Source organism: Nestor notabilis, unplaced genomic scaffold (assembly GCF_000696875.1).
Source record: "Nestor notabilis isolate BGI_N333 unplaced genomic scaffold, ASM69687v1 scaffold14950, whole genome shotgun sequence".
NCBI lineage: Eukaryota > Metazoa > Chordata > Aves > Psittaciformes > Psittacidae > Nestor > Nestor notabilis.
Window position 1 is genome coordinate 106,542 of NW_009911712.1, and position 22,057 is coordinate 128,598.

The 22,057-nt window shown below is 41.3% G+C and overlaps 1 protein-coding gene across 1 annotated transcript; it reads right to left on the minus strand.

The window, feature by feature from the left end:
* Window positions 1-216: 216 nt before the first annotated feature.
* On the minus strand, window positions 217-15,698 carry SENP5 (SUMO1/sentrin specific peptidase 5). The gene is made up of 9 exons (XM_010016071.1): window positions 14,747-15,698; window positions 11,299-11,404; window positions 11,001-11,148; window positions 10,323-10,370; window positions 8,344-8,421; window positions 4,627-4,764; window positions 2,853-2,936; window positions 1,405-1,455; window positions 217-1,314 (listed from the first exon to the last, which is right to left on the minus strand). The coding sequence occupies exons 1-9, from the start codon at window positions 15,696-15,698 to the stop codon at window positions 1,204-1,206; spliced, it is 1,716 nt and encodes a 571-aa protein (XP_010014373.1). The 3' UTR covers window positions 217-1,203.
* Between the last annotated feature and the right edge of the window lie 6,359 nt (window positions 15,699-22,057).

Below are 22,057 nucleotides of genomic sequence, written 5' to 3' on the forward strand. Positions count from 1 at the left end.
CCAAAAGTCTCAAGATCCACTGCTCTCACTCATCCCTGCCCAGTGCAACAACACTGCCAGACTCGCCACCTCCCGCCCCTCCAGAGCAGAATGACATAATCTTCTTATGTTTGTACAGCACCCACCACAAGTGCTATTATTCCCAATCAGACCTATTGGTGCTATGGATCGCAAAGAAAACTAGGGATGTCTGAAACAATCAAACAGCAGATGCAGCAGAAATTAATTAATTTATATTTGAACAAAGGCAAAAGCCAATAGGAGGTTAAAGACAACAAGCTTGACGGAAATTCATTTTAAGACAGAGCTCAAGGGAGAGATGCTGAAATGGTAACATTTCACGGCATACTGTGGAACTGAAAAATGACTGAAAGTCATCTGAGATTTGAAGTTACAGCCAAGGAGTTTATCTTAGTATCTAAGCTGTGACTCTTCAGGGCCAGCTTTATAATTTTCCTTAATACACACATTATGGAGACTTCTGCAGCATATTAGAACATACCATCCATCTGACTGACTGCACACCTTTGTACCTTTTATTATACACACAGGTGCTGAAGCTTTTTTTGTGCAAAGGCTGCTTTTTATGTATAGGGACAGACTGATAATGACACTGAATAAATGTTAATGGGAACAAACTTTATTAGCAACTTGAACTATTTAAAAAAGGGGTCTCCACAAACTGAACCTGTAGATGAATTTAGCCACCTTAAAAAGTGGCAATTCAGTATTATACAGCCACACAGGGACAATGGAACTACCAGATAGGTTCTACCTGTTCTTTTTATGGCATTGTTTGTTTTTGATACATTCAAAGCATTATTGCATCAGAAAACATATCATGCATCTTTATGCATCCAGACAAATTCACCTGTATTTGTCATTTCTAGCTACATCTCAAAGGTGCACCAAATCTACAGTTTTATGGTTTTAGTTGCATGCTTTGCCTATATGCATGCTGAGATAATAAATATTAAATACAGGAAAGAACATAAGAAAACCAAACTGACATTAGGAATATTTTATGGCAGCTCTGTTATGTTCTGCCAGTTAAAGAGCGTGTCAAAAAATTGAGGTAACAAGTGGCCACACCACTCAGCTGAGAATCATTCAAAATTCACGGAAGTTTTCAGAAATTCAAGTACACAAACACCAGCTGCAACTTGTCAGAAATGCCAGAGAAATTAGGTTGGCTGCATTCTGTTAGTCTATTAGCTGGCGTTCACATAGCTCCTTGTAAATCCTTTTTCTCACTCGGGGCATATCTTCCTGGGAGAACTGAAAAGGCTGGTCTAAGGCGAGGCACTTGCAGTACTGAGGAAAAGGAAAAGTCTTGATTGAAAAACAGGGCATTTACTATATTAACAATATAGGCCACTAATGTTTAAAAAGCAGTACTCTTACCTGGAGCACAAAAACCCCACAGTCACTATCATTTTTCTGTTGTGGAATGCACTGAAAGGAAAAGAAACAGGAAAAGACATGTTAGATCTTTACTTATTCTTTTATTCTCTGACTCCTGCTTAAAGTCCAAAAGGAGATTCTTCATAATGATCAGTTAGCTCATTCTCAGAACTAGCTGTTCTGCAGCACAAGAAACTGGAGTTGTAATTACTTATTCTGATCCCAACTTTTGCAAGGTGACACTCAACACCTTGTTAGAATAACACCTAACATTTAGAAAATAAATATAATATAGGACAGAAAACAAATTACAAATCTTTCTTTCAAGTTTAATGTCTTTTAGTGACCTACACAGAACAGCTTCTTAATTAGTTTAAATAAATGTTTGTACAGCATTATCTGCTTTACACAGGACCAAACTATATCAGCAAAATTATACAGGCCTAGAAGAAAATTAATCTCAGCACCCATGCTACCAGCAGTGGCTTTCTTCCTCCAGCCACACCAAAGGGTCTTGAAGAACATTATGAGTGGTACGTTGTCAGGCAACAGGACTGAGCAAGGCAGTCCCAAATGATAACTTTCAACCTTCATTATTTCTCCAAACATGCTCAATTTTGATATATGGAGCTAAAAAGTCCCACTTGCTACTGCTGCTATCTCTCTGGCACTTGAAGAGTAAAAGTAATTATTTTTCCTCAACTCCCAGATCTTCTACCTCACAGAATGCAGGAGGACAAACTCTGACTGCACAGGGTGTGCACGAGTACAGAGAGGAATCGTTTAATGATTATATCAGCATCTAAAAATAAACTTGTGTGAGGCGGGAGCTGTTGGGAGTATGTCTAGTGTGCAATGACCTGGTTTAGATCTTTGGAGCCATTATGGTATGGCTAGGCAAAACACATATTCCTTCATTTACACTACACACAAGTTTTTCCCTTTTATAGTTGTCAGACTTTGCTTGCTTGCGATCAAACACAGTGTGTCACAAACAGCTCTGGAGACCAAAGCCCTCTATCCATAGCAAATACAAAATATAGGCAGCAGCAACATTAGCCTGTTCTCTCCCTCACCAAATCCCACCCATGTGGCATAATTCAGAACAGTTGTTTGGGAGAAGTGAGGAAGCTGACTATCCAGCTCATTCAGTGCCTGACCTTGTGCCAACTTGGGTACCAGCTACAGATTTTGCTGCATAGACATTTAATTGTCCAGAGATTAGGCTCAGATCATCAGGTCACTTGCAGAAAGTACTACAGACCTGGTGGGAGCTGAATGAGCAACACAGCTCTAACTCCCCTGTGTAACCAACTGCGCTGCTTCAATCATTCTCCGCGTAGTCAGCGTAAACCAATTTACTACTTGTACAAATATATGGGTTTAGAAGCAGCCTCCTAGTATCTCCCAGAAAGTCAGACTCCAGGGATTGAAGTGCTACCATTTACCTTTGTAACAGCAGTCTGCCAACCCTGAAGAAACTCAGGATGATTCTTCTCTTTTGCTTCAGTCAGCAAATACTTTCGAATATTCTTCAAAAAGGAAAGGAAAAAAGCAAAAATATTATTCACCGGCTAAGGAATAAGAGAAATCAACATCTTTGCTGGTATCCTTTTTGAAAATGAGGACAAATTTCATGTGAGCATTAATCATCAGGATCCGAGCTCAGACCTAGAGGTAAAGAACTCTGGTGGGTACTACACCTTTTACCATCAAGGCTCATTTTGGTCTACCAAGGGAAGCTTCAACACCCCTCAGCGTTGCTGTATGCTGGTATACTTAATACTAGGCTAGCTGTGGCACTGGGGCAGTCAGAGTGCTCTCAGACATGCAGAGACACATAGCACAGTCTGGCATGCGTTATCTCCTGGATTACTTGGCTGACACCAAGACCCTTAAATTTGATATGATAGCATTTTCCTCCTTGAATCTCAATACAAAACACTTTGAGCTCTGCAGCTAATCGACAAAGCTCCAGGTGAGAGTTTTAGTGACATATAGGAAAAAATAGTCTGACACAAGCGAAGAAAAGGAAGCAAGATAAATGAGCCTATGGTCTTGGGTTAAGCAAATCCTTCTACTTCTGTGTAAACAGGCTGGTGCTTTATAGCACAATTTAAACGCACTCTAGCACACTAACAATCACTTTAGTGGGTGGATCACTGTGGAGTTTTTGGTATTGGCCCCCCTTTCCCTAGAAAGGGCAGGAATAAAAGTGTCTCATATTTGTGAGACATTTAAGTTCAAATGTTTTGCCAAGAGCAGGATGGGAGAAGCCACATTGCAAGAGACTCCAGTGCTGTTGAGAGGGACCGCTGCTTTATGCTGCAGGTTCAGAAGCTAGAGAGCACAAGGTCTCTTGCTCCCAGAACAAACATTAGCTTCATCCTCAGCAAATGCCAGCACTAAACTAGTATCTTCATTCAGAAGTTCTAGCTGGGAACTCTCCTGGGAACAATAATTACTACGCTTTTGTAAGCCAACAAACTACAGACAGTTAAAAGTAGAGGGCTGCTGCATCAAGCAGGCAATTAAGTTGACAAAATTAGCTTTTGTAAGAGGGTCATTACAATTCGTTAGTCCCAGCAAAAATTTCCTGGCTGCTCTTTACCAGAAAAACCAATAATTTAACTCCAGTGTTACTCCAGTGTTCAGGTTGCAGCTTTGAAAGGTTGCTGGGTTATAATCAGAGGTACACACCCCATACTGATGCAGACAGAGGAGAAAGGAAACAGGCTGTTAACAGCACAGCAACACATAAACCCCACTGGGCAACACCACAGCATCTTCAGGCTTGTTCTCTCACCCAGGCAACCTCCCCTAAAAAGGACCACAATTTATCATTTCCTAAACATGAGTCCCTTAACAGTTGAAAGAAATGCCTTTACTTTCCTTCTGGCTTGTCTGCTTCCTTATGGCACTTGGCTTAGAGCCCCTGCTTTTTGTGGGAGTGACAAGACAGAGCCACAAAAGGTGTGTGCTAATTTCACAGTCAGGCTAATTAGGCAACAGACAATCTGGCCTCAGCTGCCCACTCTGGTGTGATCCTCAAGGTCTCTTCTTCAGAATCCTCAGCAGGACAACCTGATTCTCATTTCATATATGGCAGGACAACAACAGACTCGCTGCATCTGAAGTTTAAGGCTGAACAGAAAAAGGAAAGGAGGGGTTGTTTGTTCAAGAAAACAGTTCAAACTCTGCAGTCACAGCTGTCACTCTTACCTCTACACAAAATTTAAAATGAATGCCTTGGGAATCATAAAATGAAATAATTCGATTGGGGATGTTCACAGTAATGAGGGACCAGTGGACTTCCAGGTGAATAGGAATTAACAAGAGAGTCTTTTTAAACAAGTCCACCTGGCAAGAAGAACAATATATTAGACACAATTCCACAGCACAACACAGCAGAGATTAATCATAGCTAAGTTACCCCTCCACCACCCTGCAATTGGAGCCTTCTTTCACCCGCTCCACTCTTTCACCACATTCCTTATATTTATCTCATACAAAGCTTATTAGCATTTACAAAGACACAGTTACAGCACAGAAACTGGCTAGGAGCCCTGCACAGTACCATAGTCACCACTGTATTTGTGACAAAATCCTGCTCATGTTGTACATTAACAAGTGGGATTTCTTCAGCCATGACGGCAATACTATTGAGCCTCAGTTTGGGTTGAATAACGACACTCCTGTCATGTGAGCACCACTGTTTTCCATCAGAGCTGCATCGTGGATAGGTGACACTCTCAGGGGTGATGACTGACAAGAATCTCATCACAACCCAGCAGGGCGCTAACAGCCCAGAAAGCCAACCAAATCCTTGGCTGCATCATAAGAAGTATGGCCAGCAGGTCAAGGGAGGTGATTCTTCCCCTCTACTTTGCTTCTGCAAGACCCCACCTTAAGTACTGTGTCCAGCTCCGGAGCCCCCAATGTAAGAATGATGTGGACCTGTTAGAGTGAGTCCAGAGGAGGCCATGAAGATAATGTGAGGGCTGGAGCACCTCTCCTACAAAGACAGGCTGAAAGAGCTGGGCTTATTCAGTCTGAAGAAGAGAAGGCTACAGGGAGACCTTAGAGCAGCAGTACCTAAAGAGGTTGACTGGAGAGGGACTTTTTACAAGGGCATGTACTGACAGAACAATGGGAAATTACTTTAAACTGAAAGAAGAGAGATTTAGATTAGATATTAGGGAGACCTTAGAGCAGCAGTACCTAAAGAGGTTGACTGGAGAGGGACTTTTTACAAGGGCATGTACTGACAGAACAATGGGAAATTACTTTAAACTGAAAGAAGAGAGATTTAGATTAGATATTAGGGAGACCTTAGAGCAGCAGTACCTAAAGAGGTTGACTGGAGAGGGACTTTTTACAAGGGCATGTACTGACAGAACAATGGGAAATTACTTTAAACTGAAAGAAGAGAGATTTAGATTAGATATTAGGGAGAATTTCTTCACTATGAGGGTGGTGAGACACTGGAACAGGTTGCCTGGAGAAGCTGTGGAGGTCCTATCCCTGGCACGGTTCAAGGCCAGGCTGGATGGGACTTTGAGGAACCTGGTCTAGTGGGAGGTGTCCCTGCCCATGGGAGGGGTGATGGATGGAACTAGATGATTTTTAAGGGCCCTTCCAACCCAAACCATTCTATAATTCTATAAAGCAGTGGCAATTACAAACATACTACAAAACCAGCAAGCTGATGGAGTTTGTCTCCCTCTGCTATAACTCAGGTTCTGTGCCTTGTCAGAGGAAGGCAGAGAAGGAGCACATGATGCTTTGGTGAGCAGAAGAAAGTAGGGGGTGAAAGCAGAGCAGATCCATCTTTCCTTGAACTTAACTTTGTAGCAGATGTACTGCGGTCACAGGCAAGCAAACAAGGGAGAAGGTCTTAAAGTACAGAACAAGTAGATCAGATGCAACACCCCCAGTGTCTGTGTGGCAGATGAGCCCTTTTGCTTTTGGAAGCCAGCCAAGCCAGGCCTTTCATGATCTTCCTTTTCCCATCTCCTTTCCAAATGAGTGTCTAATTGCTGGGTTTTTGATGGTACAGTCCAGAAAATAAGCAAAAATAGAATACTGAACTAAAACTCATCTTGTGGGAAGATTTCCATGACTTTCCTTTTTTTTTAAGCACACTGCAATTTGAACAGTACATAATTGCTGCGGCACTGGTAAAGACAGGTCTTTGTAGGAGAGCAAAGTGTATTCTTTAAGTAACACTGGGAAGCTGAAGACACAAAAAGGTCTGAGCATTCACAGCAGTTATCAGCCAAGCCTGCTCAGAACAGTACTTCAATTGTGACAAACATTGACAATCCTGCTCCCACCTGCAGAAACTGCTTCCTAACCAGATTACAGCATACTCGTTACACAACAATCCATCATTCTTGGAAGGAAGCAAAGAGATGTCACCCAGCAGCAAGCAAAGCCCATAAAGGAAAACTGGAATAAGATAAATGAACTACACCTTCTGCGACGTCCAGCAACAGCAGAGCCGTGCTAAATGCAAGGGTCCTCATGTGACCCTAGCTGTGGGATTGCTGCAAGCATGCAAACCTGTAGCAGTAAAGTCGAAAAAGACAGCCAGAAGATGGAAGGGTCTTTAGTTAAGACCTGATGTACAGAAAGAATGGTGGCAACCTAGATTCACTTCACCAAGACAGTGCAGTCAGCTAGCTGACATGAGGGTGGACCAGAGCAGGAGTGCTGATCTGATCAGTGGCCAGAATGGTGAGACATGAACAGGAGGCTTGAAACCACTGCAGCTAGATACAGAAGAGCATGTCCTCTTGGGCTCTGCCCTCCCGTATCCCAGGAGAGCACACTTATAAAACCTGGTACAATACTCTGGTTTGTTTAAAAAGCAGAAACACGCTCCCCTTAATTGCATACTGCAGGACAAAGCAGTCTACTGAAACCTTTCAGTAGAAACTGCTTAGTTCTCATTCTTGCTTTAGATTCCTCAGGAATTTAAGTGTAAATGTCTGAACAAATGTCCTACTCTCATCTCATCCCTCCTCAGCAGCAACAGAAATATAGGTTCTGCTTTCAGAATCTAACTTCACTTCGGGGGTTTTTGCAAAACTTGTGTTGCTAGAGAAAAAGAACATTAAAGAAATATCTGGGAATAGTACACACCAATATTTAGTCTCTCTTTAAAGAGATTTTAATAAATTATATGAATAGACTTTATATTTGGATAATGAGTTCATCTCTAACATTTCACAGATGTGCTATGTAAGTGCTTCTGCAGAAAGATCATACATTCAAACATGGCCCTTGATTAGTCTTGCCTCATCTCCCATATTAGAAAGGACAAATGTTCACAGAAAAGAAAAAAGAAAAAAGGAAAAAAAAAGAAAAAGAAAAAAAAGAGAGCACTGCTCTTTGTATTAGCTGCCTCAGAAAGTATCACAACCCATGACCCGGTATGGGTTCTGGAAAGCAAGGTGAATTCTGTTCTTCTCATGCAAACAGCAGTTTGGCTTATTAACTATGAGTCTCTAACTTCTGTTTTTCAGTACCTGTATGTGTTACTCAGGAGTAACAATTTGATTTTATGAAACAATCCCAGTTTGAGATTAAAGGAAGAAGCAGAATTAAGTCTGCTCTACAGTAGATTAGTGTACCTGTCACTGTCAGGAGCATCAAGAGACATTTCTTGCAGCTAAATTAACAGCTTGCATGAACATACACACAGAGATAACCTACCATCACTGAAGATTAAGCCATTCAAAGTACATTTTCACAACACAATCATACTAACTTGAATAATGCCACCTGACTATTTTTATTAACCTCTTCCCACTTAGTATAGCTCCTTTGCAAACCCATCCTTTGCCAATAACACTTTGTAACCACATTTCAAGTTAGCGATTCAACCCAGCCTCAAAGAATCAAAAGCACTGATGACATGGAGTTAAAGGATACCTTTTTAGTCCATCGTTTCACTCCATTATATCCTTTGGTTACGAGCTGTCTATGAAAAAAACTGTTAAAGAAATGAACCTAAAAAACAGAAAGAGGAGGAATGAGCACAGAAATCCATGCACAATCATTCCCCTTCCCCCAGGATAATTTATACAAAACAATATGTAACAAGACAGTATTTAATGCAGGTTTAGAAACAGAACCCAGGTAGGGACAAACAGAGGCTCTGCCAAGTCTAAACTATTGCTTGTTCTTCAGCAAGCAAATAAAGCAAGCCTTATTTACATCTAATTTATGATGTGAGCCACTGCAGCATTTATATTTACACTTTTGTATCTCCAGGCATATCATGTTTAATTTTTTATTGGGGATGGACTTGCAAAATAAACACCAGGATAAGGAGTTACAGGTTTTGTTGTTCTTTACAGGGATTACGGAAGAGAACACTGGACTGGCAAAGTGGGGGTGGTGGAAAAGGGAGTTACTTGTGATTTTAGTTGTCGGAAGCTCTGAGATTAAAAAAAAAATAAAAATTAAAAATTGATTAAAATGGTTATGAAATTCAATCCAACACCATGGTCATTTGGATTCAATTGCTATGACCAGCTCTAGACAAAACCAATATTCTGCATCCCTTTTGTAACTAAAGGGATGTAGTATACTTTGCATGCAACTAACTTTTGTAAAACCCTAAATTTATGGCAAAAAAAATGTATGCTTCTATTAAAAAAATTATTTAGCTCCAGGTTAACACTATTATTCCTTGTGACTAGCTTCTTGCAATTACAGGAACAGATTAGTACAAATGGAAATCTGCAACGTCTGTTTTTAACAATTCTGCTGGTGTAGAGGTGGTAGAAGGCTTGGAAAAAAGTTAGAAAATTCAGTATCTGAAAATACAGTCTAACAGCCATTAGCTATGCCATCAGACTTCAAAACCACATTCTGAGGTACCAGCACAAAATCTCCCATGAGGATTTTAATTATGCACTATGAAGAAAAAGCAGACACAAGCAAACAGATACAATCTCCAACACCCCAAGCCTAGCGCACACTCAGGAAGTATAGAGAATACTAATGAAGAATCACCATCACCACCAATCAAAGCAACAACGCTGCTGCTTTTGAGCTTGAAGATTTTAAGAGTTATGTTCTGCAGGGCTCATCTAAAAATGGCTTTGTTTGGTTCTTCCTTTGTGGTCTCACCTGAAAATTGTTCAGCTCTCCCAGCAAACAGATGGCTTTTTATAATTGCCACTGCTGCAAATTTAGTCACAGAAAATGGGGGGGTTAATTTCTTGATTATTTTTTTTCCAACAGTTAGACTCTGAAGTTGGAAAGCAGTAAGCATTCTGTTTAGGATGCACAAACCAGAGAATCTCGTAGAATCACTGCTGCCAAGGAACCAAACAGCTCTGCATCAATTCACATTCACTAGGCAGGCAGCTGACACAGCTTGAGCTGTTACGGCCCCCACAACTATGAGGTGGGTAGGTGGGTGAGTGCAAGCAGCACATGTGCATGGTTCAGATGCTACGATTCACGCTTTGCCATCTCAGCAGAAATCCATCTTCATCAGAAATTTCAGCTGAAACAGTAGACCGGTGAGCAAGGGCACGGAAAAAGCGCTTTAGAAGCAGATAAGCTGGAGACAGAAAGCTCTAAGGGAGAAAGGAGCATGGGACAGGCAAAAACAGGTCACCTGTCTTCTACAGGTACATTAGTAACATCAGCCTACCACAGAGATCACCTGCAGAGCTAATCTAATAAATTCCTGAAACAAGGGCAACAGCACTGAAAACTGTATTTTAGCACAGGAAGAGAAGAAAATTTGAGCAGCAGATAGCAACAAATTATAATAGAACCACTCAGATCATCACTGAGACAAATCTCAATTTCTGTATCTGAAATATTCAATGTTTCACCCTTCCCTCGAAATCTCTCACTAGGAACATTTGCATAATAACAAAAAACCTCACCTTTTCAGGGACTGCATCCATTACGAGTTCACCATACATGTTAATTATCTGTAAGAATTAGTAAATAGTTGAATACATACAGAATAATTTTGTAAAACCCAAGTAAGTTCCCAAGTTCCCATAAAATGTAGGACCCTTCGCATCCAAAACAGCAATAAGGAGGTGAGCAATTATAGTAACATTTTGCTGTAGTCTGAAGGACAAGCACTCTGGAACTAATAGTGGTTGGCCCAGAGAGAGACTGTAACTAGCTGCTCTAGGTCTGCCTCAATCTGAAATGCAGTTTAACTCAATTTAAGTCTACTGGTGCATGCCATGGCCACTGCAGACGCCTTTGGATTTTGGCTGTGTGCCACAGGCTGCTGCTTCACCTCACTTTTGTTTGTTATCTGCTCATGCCTGGGGATGGGGGAAAATGCTAACACCTCTGTGGGTAGCCACTATTTTCTCAAAATAGTGCAACATAGTAATAAAAGGCAACAGTTCAGCTGTGATACCTTCCATCTTCCAGACTCATAACCACTATTATTGCAGCTGCCATTGTAAAAGCTGCTCACCACTTTTAGTGTACAGTAACAACAGTCCACCTATAATGTAGCAGAAGGTGAAAAACTAATATCCTAATATTAATGCACTAAAAAGGGGTAAGGAACCACATAAACACCAAGCATCTCTGACCTGGTCATTCAGCCAGTTTTGGCCTTCCAGTGTAGCTAAATCATCCATGTCTAGCATGTGCTTATTATAGAAAACCCGGAAATTGCATGTGGAGGTTTTTGGATGTTTTTCCCGATACTTCATGATTTCCCTCGTGATAAAAGCTTTTCTAAAACAGGATTGAAAAGGTAGAAAAAAACCATAAGTTAAGGTCACGCCAAATGGACTTCTGTTCTGGTAGGTGTTAGACATGGAGAGTGCAGTAGCAACGCAAGCAATCTGTCCTTTACAAAGTCTAGAATTAGATAGTGCTACACACCTATGGGAGAAATCTTCATTAAAGACTTCGTTTAATCTTCCCATGACATCTTTTTCACACAGGGGTACTAAACTGCCATATTTCTTCATAACTTCATCTAGGAATCCTTTAAACATATCAGAAAAATGAAAGTGCAATCATATAAAAGAACCTTCCAAGTCCACTACTCCAATAAAGCAGTCATTTCTTCCAAGTACAAGCAGCAATCATTCTACACACAACCAACAAACAGCGCCACACGTGGCAAGTATGTATTTAAGAAAACTGAGCTCAAATTGGCAACATTAAATAAGAGTGGGGGTAGGGGAAGGAGGACAAAAATAAAGAAAGCCGCAATTTGATCACTCATCTTTACAGGAAAAGCTCAGACCCCATTCTTCCCATACACACATATATATTCATCAAACTAATTATACCAGTGCTACGAGGGGAATCCACACCCCTGCCTATTTCAATTAGCAACTTAAATAATTTTACTGCAACAGGAAAAGCCATCAGTTTCTGCAACAGTTTTCACTGAAAACCCAGTATCTTATCCTTACAGTATGCAAAATTACTCTCCTCAGATGCAGACTTGGTTGGCAAAGCGTTTGCCGTCTGTTCAGTTCCTCTGCTGCCACCGCAGCAAACAGAAAAGGCAGCAGACAGACTCTCATCAAGCTTAACTCACTTAACCTTGCATGCCTGGGACAGCATTTAAGGTGACACGGCCAGCCATGTCAGCCTGCCATTGCCTGGGAAAGCACTGGGCAGCCAAACCACCAGAGACAAAAGGTACAAAGTAGGAAATACTGAAGAGACGAATGCCAGAGGAATTAAAAAAAAAACTATAAAATAGATTATTTTTTCCTCAAACACAAGACTGGAACACTGAAGACATAAATTCCACCCAAGCATCCAAAACTACTTCGAGAATGAAAGAGAATGGAAAACAGAATTTCAACACTTGCTAGTGAATAAGAGAAAAAAAAAAAAAAAGTTGTCCAGCTTTCTGAAACTTAATTTTCAACTGCTGCAGAAAACACATGTTCTGTATACAGAAAGATGGGTCTGAGATCTGAGTCCAGGAATATCACACCAACCCAAACTACAGCACTCTTCTCCAGCCAGGGTGTGATGGCAGAGAGCATCACTGGACAGTGTATGGTCAGCTCTCTGCTTACTAAGACTTATATCAGGATAGGGAGAAGCAAGACAAGAGAAACATGTGACAGAAAAAAGCGCCAGAACAACAACAGTAAGAAAGGAATTAGAAAAGAGAGAGACCAAAAACAAAACACAAAATGCTGAGAAAAGCAGTGAAGTATAGCAAGTACGTCTGAATGTGTGACAGAAGGGAGGGAGAACTGAAGAGAGAGATCAGACAACAAGGAAGCTCTATTCATGGGAAGATAACCTTCCTCTCAACACTGCCACACTGTTGCCGAAGAACTTTTACCCCTTAGATCTCAGTAGACTACGACAGGGAGGATATTTCTCACTCTGGCTAGAAGTCTAGATAGACGATTCATGGGGCTTATACGTGTACCTTATTCTCTTTTAGCCTATCAAATTTTTAAAAGCATTTTATTCATACACACAGAAGAAGGACTGTTCTCGTAGTTACAACTTATTAGCTCCGGGAGTCCTCTAGCTAAGCTCTGACTTCACTTGAGCTGGTGTAACTGAATAACTCAAGGAGGAAAATACAAAGTTTGTACTTGGTGCATGATCAGACACCCATCATGAAAAGGATTCACCATGGAGCTCTGTTTGATACCCAGTATCACATCAGAATGCACTCAATATTGCAGCCCATTAAGATCTGAGTTCAGCTGCTGCAAAGAAATTAAAAATCCCAGAGCACCCCCAATGCTTACATCTGCTTCATGCATCAACCCTAGCAACTCTTGCTGGGTTAACAGTATTTAGGGTACAGTTAATTACTAACATTCCTAAAAAGACAAGAACTCCTGTACGTAGTTATACCAAAATTTAAATTCCTTTTCATAGTTTTTCACCTGAGAAAACTCAGAAGAGCTATACTATCAGTATGAATATGTAGTGTAGACTTGGCTTAAATCCTCAAGGAGGAACCCTCAACTCTGAAGAAAATGGAAACTGGTCTCACCTACTTTCATGCAGAAGCTAGGTAAGAAAAAAATTATCGAGTGTGGGAAAGCTTGGTGCATTTGCACCTCCCATGAACAGAAACATGACTACCTATTAGCCTGGAGAACAGTAACCTTTGCCACCCTGACATAATCTTGGTTCTTAACTGTTATGGAAGGCCTATATGCCTTTTTCTGCTGGACAAACTTTAAAACTCTATCGCAGAAGTGGTCCATTCACTATGCTACCACAGTTTCTCTTAATTTCTCATATACTGCCTGGTCCTTGCTGGACCAGTCATAGAGAAACACATCCCATACTCACTTGCGGATATGGATGTGAAAAGCTAAATCATCTTTTGAGGTTCAATGCCTCCTTCTTGATGTTTTGCTTTAGAGGATCAACTGCAAAACTGAAGGACAAAAAGGCTGGCAGAAAAATCAGAGCATGTCAAACTTCAATCAATCCCTTTAACACTAATTGACACCAGCTTCAAGTTTATGGGAATCTATGAAGCAAATTTCTCCAAAGGAAGACTTCGGTTACCAGAAAACCAATGAACTTGAACATTATATTAATGATAGTAGGTGGCACAACGTGTTAATTTACTGCTCCTCACTATGCATATAGTGTGCTGCTATACATAAATAAGACACTGATTACTATTTTTACCATGTTCCTCTTTAGAGAGACTATCAAATACTGCATGCTCAGCATTAAGTAAAAAAATTCCATTCTTTTTGCTGAACCTTTGCTAAGACTAGTCTTGCTTTTTAGAAAAATATTGTCTAATAAGATTCATTAAGCCTACTTTATGAACATTTGTACAGAAAAGTAAGTGACAATGAATGATACTTGGCTATTAAAACCTGAGATTCATTAAGTGATTTAGTTGCAGTCTAAGACAGAGCAAGAGAACAGAGGATAAGGCTGGAAGTATTAGAACACCAACGACTTTCAAAAACCAAGCTGAGCAATAATTGTCAACCATTTAAAAACTGGAAGTTTTAACCCCATATCATCTTCTGAAACCACATGATAAAAGACATTTAAAATGCTTATCAACAGTTTTCCACAAAGATTCCAATTAAATTACATTGTATTCTCTAAAACAAAAGAAGCAGAGGCACTATTCAACTATTCCTCAAAACAGCTTGTCAGATAAGTATTGATTTGCCTTTCCTTCATGTAGTTCCTCTTTGCAGCCTCATTTCATTAAGTGTTATGATAAGCACCCTTCACAGTTCACAATAAGAAACCGCTTTAGTAAAGGAATTAACACAATGTGTAAATGCCACGATACATCCAGCAGTTTTCAGAGACTCCTGGAAGCCTTAAGATATGTAAAAAGGTATACCACAAAGCCACGTTGCCAACTGCTCATCAGCCACCCGAGAAGTTTTCTGACTGTTCCTTTTGCCTCCCTTATGAGTTCCGGATTTTAGTCCTGTGCTTTCTGGTAAAGGCTCCTCAAGAGGACTTTTACAGTAAGGGTGATCTAGTAACTTTGCACTAAAAATGTCCAGGTTTAAGGAGCCCTCTACTTCCATTTGGCTAGGGCTGTCCTCCTTCCGTGCCAGCTCCACGGATAAAGGTCCATTAGCAAAATTATGATTGACATCAGAATCCTGCAAGGAGGATTGCAACGGTATCATTCCATCTACACCCATAACCTCATTAGATTCAGCGCCATCTTGACGTGAAATTTCTTTTCCTGTCACAGAGACGAAAATGTCAGAGCAATGCTCCTCTGCCACAGCCCCGTTAGTCTCCACCTGCTGCAAGGTCTCTGCCTCCGGAGAAGCTCTAGCGTGCAGTTCTGGTGGGACAGCATCTGCACTGCCATCAGGCCTTCTGGATTCCTGCTCCTCAGAACACGGCTCAGCACACAGTAACGCATCCTGCGTAAGGCAGATCTCAAGTGTGCATGGTTCATTCTCCTCACCTAAAGACTTGGGTGTATTATGGTTCATATCTGATAAGCTGCACCGGTTCCAAAGACGGTTACTTTTAGATTTCCAGTAGGAAAGCCAATTACACAATCCACTTTCAAAATCCTGGTGGAGCGTCTCTTGATGGTCCCCTGTAACCTTCTTTACCCACCTTGGCTTGATTTTTCTCAATTTGCAGGTTTTGCCTCTTGCTCGAAGTTGTGGGGATTTTATAATTCTATACCGAAATCTAACCATAGAAAGTTTTTTATGCATCATAAATAAAGATCTCTTTTTTACAGTATGATGGTTAAATTTGGACCTCTTTACACTTGTCAAGGGGCCACAAGTTCCATTCCATTCCCTTTGCAACAGCATTTCCTTTTATAGTTGTTTAAAACTACTTGGACTCTGTTGCCCTCACCATTATTGCTCTCCTCCCAGCTATATACAAATCCACCTTTATTTACAGGTAAGGCAGCACCATCCAGTGTACCACATGAGACATAATGGATGTTGCCAGAGATGCTATTAAAAATAGCAACAGTTTCAAATTCTTCATTCAACGGATCTTCACTCTGAAAGAATTCATTGTTGAGTTTTCTTACTACTTTTCCAGATGGGCTTTTGGCTTTGCAATAGGGACAGGATCTTTTTGCTCTCAGTAAGAGAAAAGCTGTAAAAGAAGCTGTATGGTTCAGTGGCAGGCTTTTGATTGGTTTCTGCATTTAGAGGCACCTCAGGAGCCCACCTGCTCTGGAGCTCAAGTGCCTGCCTTCTACACTGCAGGCGTCTGTACAGTTTGTTGTGATTTAAGCTCACAAATAGCTGAGCACTCTGTCTTTTCTTCTTAGCTAGGCAAAATTGCTTTTGGAAGCAGTATTTCCCAAGCTCCCCAAATCCAGTGGTCCATCTTCTAGACTGGGCCAGCAACTGACTTCTTTTCCAGAGGAAACATTGTCTGTGGTTTTTCATTTTTCTGCTGCATTGTGATCTTGAAAACAGCTGAAAGAATAAGGGAAATGAATTCAGAGTTATCTGGACTGTGACATAATGGCAAAACACGAAGGCACATTCCTCAGGCAACATGCCTATCTAAAACTCCACCCATCCTCCAAACACAATCCCACATTCCCTAGGACATTCTCACTTGCACCAAGAACGAAAAGAAGCAATAGTTGCAATGGTTTGGTGCATAAACAGGCTCTTCTCAGGTACCTTCCCTTGAGGTAAAACAATAAACAGGTAATCCCCATCCAGCCCAACTCCCTGTATGTAATTTCTGACTTTTTGGCCTGAGGTTAAATCTCTTTCAATACCCATGTTGTAAAGCAAGCACAGCCAACTATCTTGCCTCAAAAAGCTTCTGAAAAACAAAACTTTGAAGTCCAAGTTAGTCAACAAGTGTGTGCAGGTATCTGATTCCATCAGCACTGTACAAAGGGAATGATTATTCTTGTGCAATAGATGTTAGCAGGTACTCTGAAGACACTTTACATGCTCACACAAATTTTCCCCTAAAAGGAACAGCAATGGATATACTGCCACAGAAATTTTGATTCTCTGGCTAGATAAAGAATGACATAGCTTACTTTGTGAACCAGTTCCTCTTTATTTACAGTAAGAGGTCACTCCATAAGGCAACACCATCATCACCTTCTATAATTAGTGTTTATCTTTGCATTGACAAAGCAATATCAACTCAGGACACCAGTTAATCACCTTAAAATTCCCTTTCCCTCACTAAAACCCTGCATGTCACAAGTGTGCAATAAGAGACTACGCTGGAGTGTAAAGCTTGCAGAGTAATATCTATTCATATTCACTACATAATTAAAAATATTAATTCAAAGGTAGAAGAATCCAGAAACACAAGGGGAAGGCATCAGCTGCACACACACCATAGGATGTTTCACACAACTTCTCCCAGACTCACCAAGTACACCACATCTCACATCCTGTATTTCGCAACAGCTTTTATTTTTCTTAAATTCAGAAATGGACTTTGTCCCCCTCTATCCAACTGATTCGGTCTTACAGACTATTGTAAAAAATTTTCCCTTAGCCATATCTGTCCCAAGCATTACACAGAAGCATCACCTAGCTGAAGATAGAGGAACCTGTAAATGCAAATAAAACATTAACAATTGGACTTTAAAGGCAAATATGAATGCTAGACACCTGCAAACCCAGGTATTTAAAGTATTTAAAGTCTGACCTAAGAAGCTTTTCTGCATTTTTCACTCTACTCATCTCAGACACAAACATCAGGTGGCTGTTCCCCCCCCCCATTTGTTGTTGTTGTGGAGGAATGAGAGGGGAGTAGAAATGCAGAGAGGATGAAGAATATCATTTAGCACTCAGGTAAAATATTCCCACCACACAGAAAACAGTCCAGAGTTCACTAGACTTTAAGTTCACAACTTGGAAAGGAATCTGGCTACCTCCAATGACAGAGATGTGCAAGACAGTACAGCTTAACAGTATAAGCACTGCAGTAGGTTCCAGCTCTTTTGTAACCCTCTACTAGTCACCATGCACTCCAGTTATCATAAAAATAAGGACATAACACCTAATCGTGCCAACTTTCTCATACTTGCTCTTTTAACACTTACATATTTCTCCACACTAGATCCAGTTTATGTCTGCTTTTTTTATGCTACAAACTCTGCATTTCTGCCTACTGTGTACAGTACCTACAAAACACTCCTTGAGTGGCCCCAGGAAACATCAGCCAAACCAGTGTTTTGCTGTGACAGCTTACTACAGCCACATTTCCGTCCAGGTGAAACAAACCAACCCAGCTTCTGAGCAGAGCCACATATTCAGGGGGCTTCTGCCAATGCAGCAAGTCTTGAATATGCTAAGAAGAGCACAGCACATGAAGGTAATGGTTTCACTGCTGCTCAGCCTCAACAATATGTGCCCAGTAACTGTGCAATATACATGCCAGGTTTTAAGAACACTCCTGGAAGACTTGGAGTCATCACTTTTCTCCTTCGTCTCTCATCACAACACCCAACAAGAAGCATCCCCTCCATGGGCACTGTCATGGAAGTCAGTCATGGAAGAAGGCTGAGCAACCATTGTTTTTGTGAACAGCCATGGATTATGCAGGAGCTGAAACACCCACAGCCGCCATTGTTCCACCCATAGTAGACTGAACTAATGATCACAGTGGGAAAAATACTGAACTAGATCGGTGCCACAGTTTCAATGCAATCAATTGCAACAGCAGCAATCGAAATAGCTCATTTGCTCATTAGCATTATAAAATCCAGCTTCTTACATTGCAACAAAGGAAGATCTTAGGAAAGCTATTCTACCCGCATGTTCTTCTGCTTCATTTTTAACTTAGACCATTAAAAAATGCTTCACATTATAATTTACAGGATTAAAAAAACACTTCATGATTGCCTGTGATGCACACACCAATTTCTCCACATTGAAGGTTTTTTTGCACAAAAAAAGCTTCTCCTTAAAATGGGAAGAAAGTCTGACTAAATAATTTAATCCAAGCAAATCTTTCCTGCTCTCCCCTCTCCCTATTCAAACATAATCAATTTTGAGTCTGGATCCCTTTAAAGCAAAGGCCTACAAGGAGCAGTTAATCTGAGTTCTAGGAGCTGAAACAGTTCACTTTTCTAACAGCAGTATTACTTTGAATAACAAAAGATAATCCATACGCAAATATTTAATTAAAGGTGTTGCTCGAAGAACTTATTTTCCATCAGTGCTACAAGACTTACTGGTTTTACTCAGCAACGTAAATCAGCAAGACAAAAGGACAGCTTAAAGCACACTACTAGAAAAGGAACTGAAGCGAGCAACAGAAGACCAAAAATAAAGCAAGCACCACCTAAAGTTTAAGAAGCTGAAGGGAAAGTCGCATCTCCCCCAGCCCCGTACATTGCAACAGATAAAAAAAACCTCTGAAGTGAAGGAACTCACACCATTAGGAGACATTTTTCTTGTATAAGCCATACGTCCACTGCACAGAGATGTTGCCAAGACTATGCCAGCAAAATCTTAAACCCAGAAGAGCCCAAGATGTACACCTCTCAGAGACTATAAGTGAAAGAAATTTGCTGTCACTAGTCCTCACCCCTTTGGCTATGATTAACATACCGCCTGCAAATGATTACATATTAAATGGCACAATCTCTTTTGCACTGGACAAACACAACCCCAAACCATTACAGCTCTGTACTAATGGCAGATTCTGGTTATAAATTCGCTTTGTATTCTAAGCTTTTAAAAACATATTTTGGAGGCACTCAGTTTTTAGAATAGAGACTTACCCCTGGAGCTCTGGTAAGTTACAAGCAAGCATGACCGTGTCAACTTGACATAAAGCTGGCCTAAAATTCACTGAACACCTACACACTAGGAAGGGAGGAATGCGAGGCCCACGATCCTTTACCGAGTCACAAATTCAGCATAGATACATGCTATATTTTCCTTTAAGCAATTAGCAGCTCATGCCATTTGCAACTTACATGGTTGCAGCTTATGCCACCTTTAGTGAAATTAAGTACTGCAAAGGACACTACACACTTAAATCTTTCACCAATTTTAAGCCTGTTACAGTTTGATCACTAATTAGTCCTTGGCAGCCCTATTTATTTTTGGCAGGTTTAGAGAGCCCAGGTTTTCACTGAAGAGCACAAGAACATGAAAGACAGTCCCAGCCAATGCTGCTGACAGGGCTCTAACGAAAGGTTTCCAGCTGACACCCGAAGCGTCAGGCCACAGATACCTCTTCTCCACGTGTGTGCAGAACAAACCCACAGCACTGCAGCAGCACAGCTACTTCATACTGAGATCACCACAAACTATCTAGGGCCGCATTTGAGTGGCCAGCAGATCAAGAGACACATGCAGCTAGTAATTCAAATACAGCTCACTTGCCAACTCTTAGGTTGTTATTTTCCAACCCTCACCCCCAATGTCCAGTTTTTAATATTGCTATTCAAATTATAAAAGAAGTTTGTTTTAAAGAGCATCAGCAATGTAATCAGCAAACTGCCTTGGGAGTGTGGCCTTGTGTGGGCACAAGTAATTCATGCATCACCTTCTCCAAAGGGAGGCAGCAGTTCCTGCAAAGCCCCACAACTCCAGCTTTTCTTTCCCAGGTGAGATCAGGGGCTGGCTCTCAAGAACAGAAGATAAGCAGGAAAGAGAAATCAGGCCTGAGGCTAGAGAGCTGCATTGTGCTGTGCAACATGCCCTCCCTCCCCCAACTGGAATCCAAAATTGGAAAGACAGAAAGGAAGCTGGGGAAGGGTGTCTCTCTTCAAACCACGGCGTGGCCAGAACTAAGCTGATAATGTCAGGAAGCCTGAAATGATTCAATTAGCCCATGCAGAAGTAACACAGACTCACAGCACTGGGAACTACCTCCTCTTTGCTTTCTTTTCTGACCTGCCCAGCACAGTTCTGTGAACTGTCAACCAAACATTTTTTTCCCAGAGATGAAACAAGCCTTAGGGAAATGCACTTCGATAAAACATACTAACGCAAGACCACACAGAAATGACCAAAGTCCACAGTTACCAACTCACGGGAACACAGCAGAGCATGCAGTTGATGACCTCAGCTATCACAATGCAAGGCTTAAACTCATACAGTTACTTTGGTTTCTTCCCTTCTCCCTACTAGTGTTCTAGGAACTAACCCACAGTCTCACCCGCTTGGCTACACATCTGCTAAATTTATTTCTGGCAAGAATATTATAATTTACTTACAGAAACATCCTCCTTCATGCCAAATTAGATTAGTGGAGATATGGCTATCAGATAAAATAGCATTTAAGAGGAATGCTGTCACAAATCAGAGCGATAAAAAATTTCTAGATTAAAGAACCCGAAGTTATTTTTGTACAAGCAAGTAGTAAGGACATAACTAATTTTTCATCTTTACACTTTTGATTTTAATGAAGTATCAGTCAAGCTTTGTCCCTTCCTTCCTGAATACCTCTGCAAGGCAGAAGCATAGAAGTAGCTGAAACAAAGTCTATTGGACTTTGCTATCCAAGCCCCGTGAAGGGAATAAAAACGGGAATGTCAGTCAAGGTCCTTGAACATGTCTGGGCTCCAGGGTCTCCCTTGTGTTTTCTAAAGGCTTTCCTCAAGAAACAGTGTATTTTCACAAGCATTAAACACATATTCCTGCAGCTTTGAAAAAATATGACTTTGCTACTTACGTTAGTGACACACACAGAGATAAGTAAACATAAGGCTATTACCCAAGGTATTCTGCTTCTGTTCTGAGAGAGGTTTGGCTAGAAAAAGTTTCATTTGTAGATGGCTGTAGGGACAGCACGTTAGTTAAACGTCCTCACCTGAAGACTACAGCTCTGCTGCTCCTGCCCTGCCGTCCAGCACCCCACCTGTGACAGCCACCCCGCTGAGCTCCCTGGCCCTGCCTGACGAGCGCAGCCCCGTTTGGACGGATGGGGACAGGGCTGGCAGGTAAGCTCTCTCTGCTTACACAGCAATGAGACTGGGAGTCTCTGTAAGCAAAAGGGCAGAGAAGTGGGGTCGAGAGCCCAACGATGGGGGGGGGGGGAATAAATCTCTTAACTGAAAACCCCCTTTTACAGCTGCCCAGCTCCACCAACGCTCCTCCCGACTCTCCCAGTCCTGTAGTTACAGAATCTACCCAAGCCTCCCAGGAGAAAGGACTCCGCGCCACCCCGGGTTTTTCCCGACGCCCTGTTCTGGCCAGCCCAGATC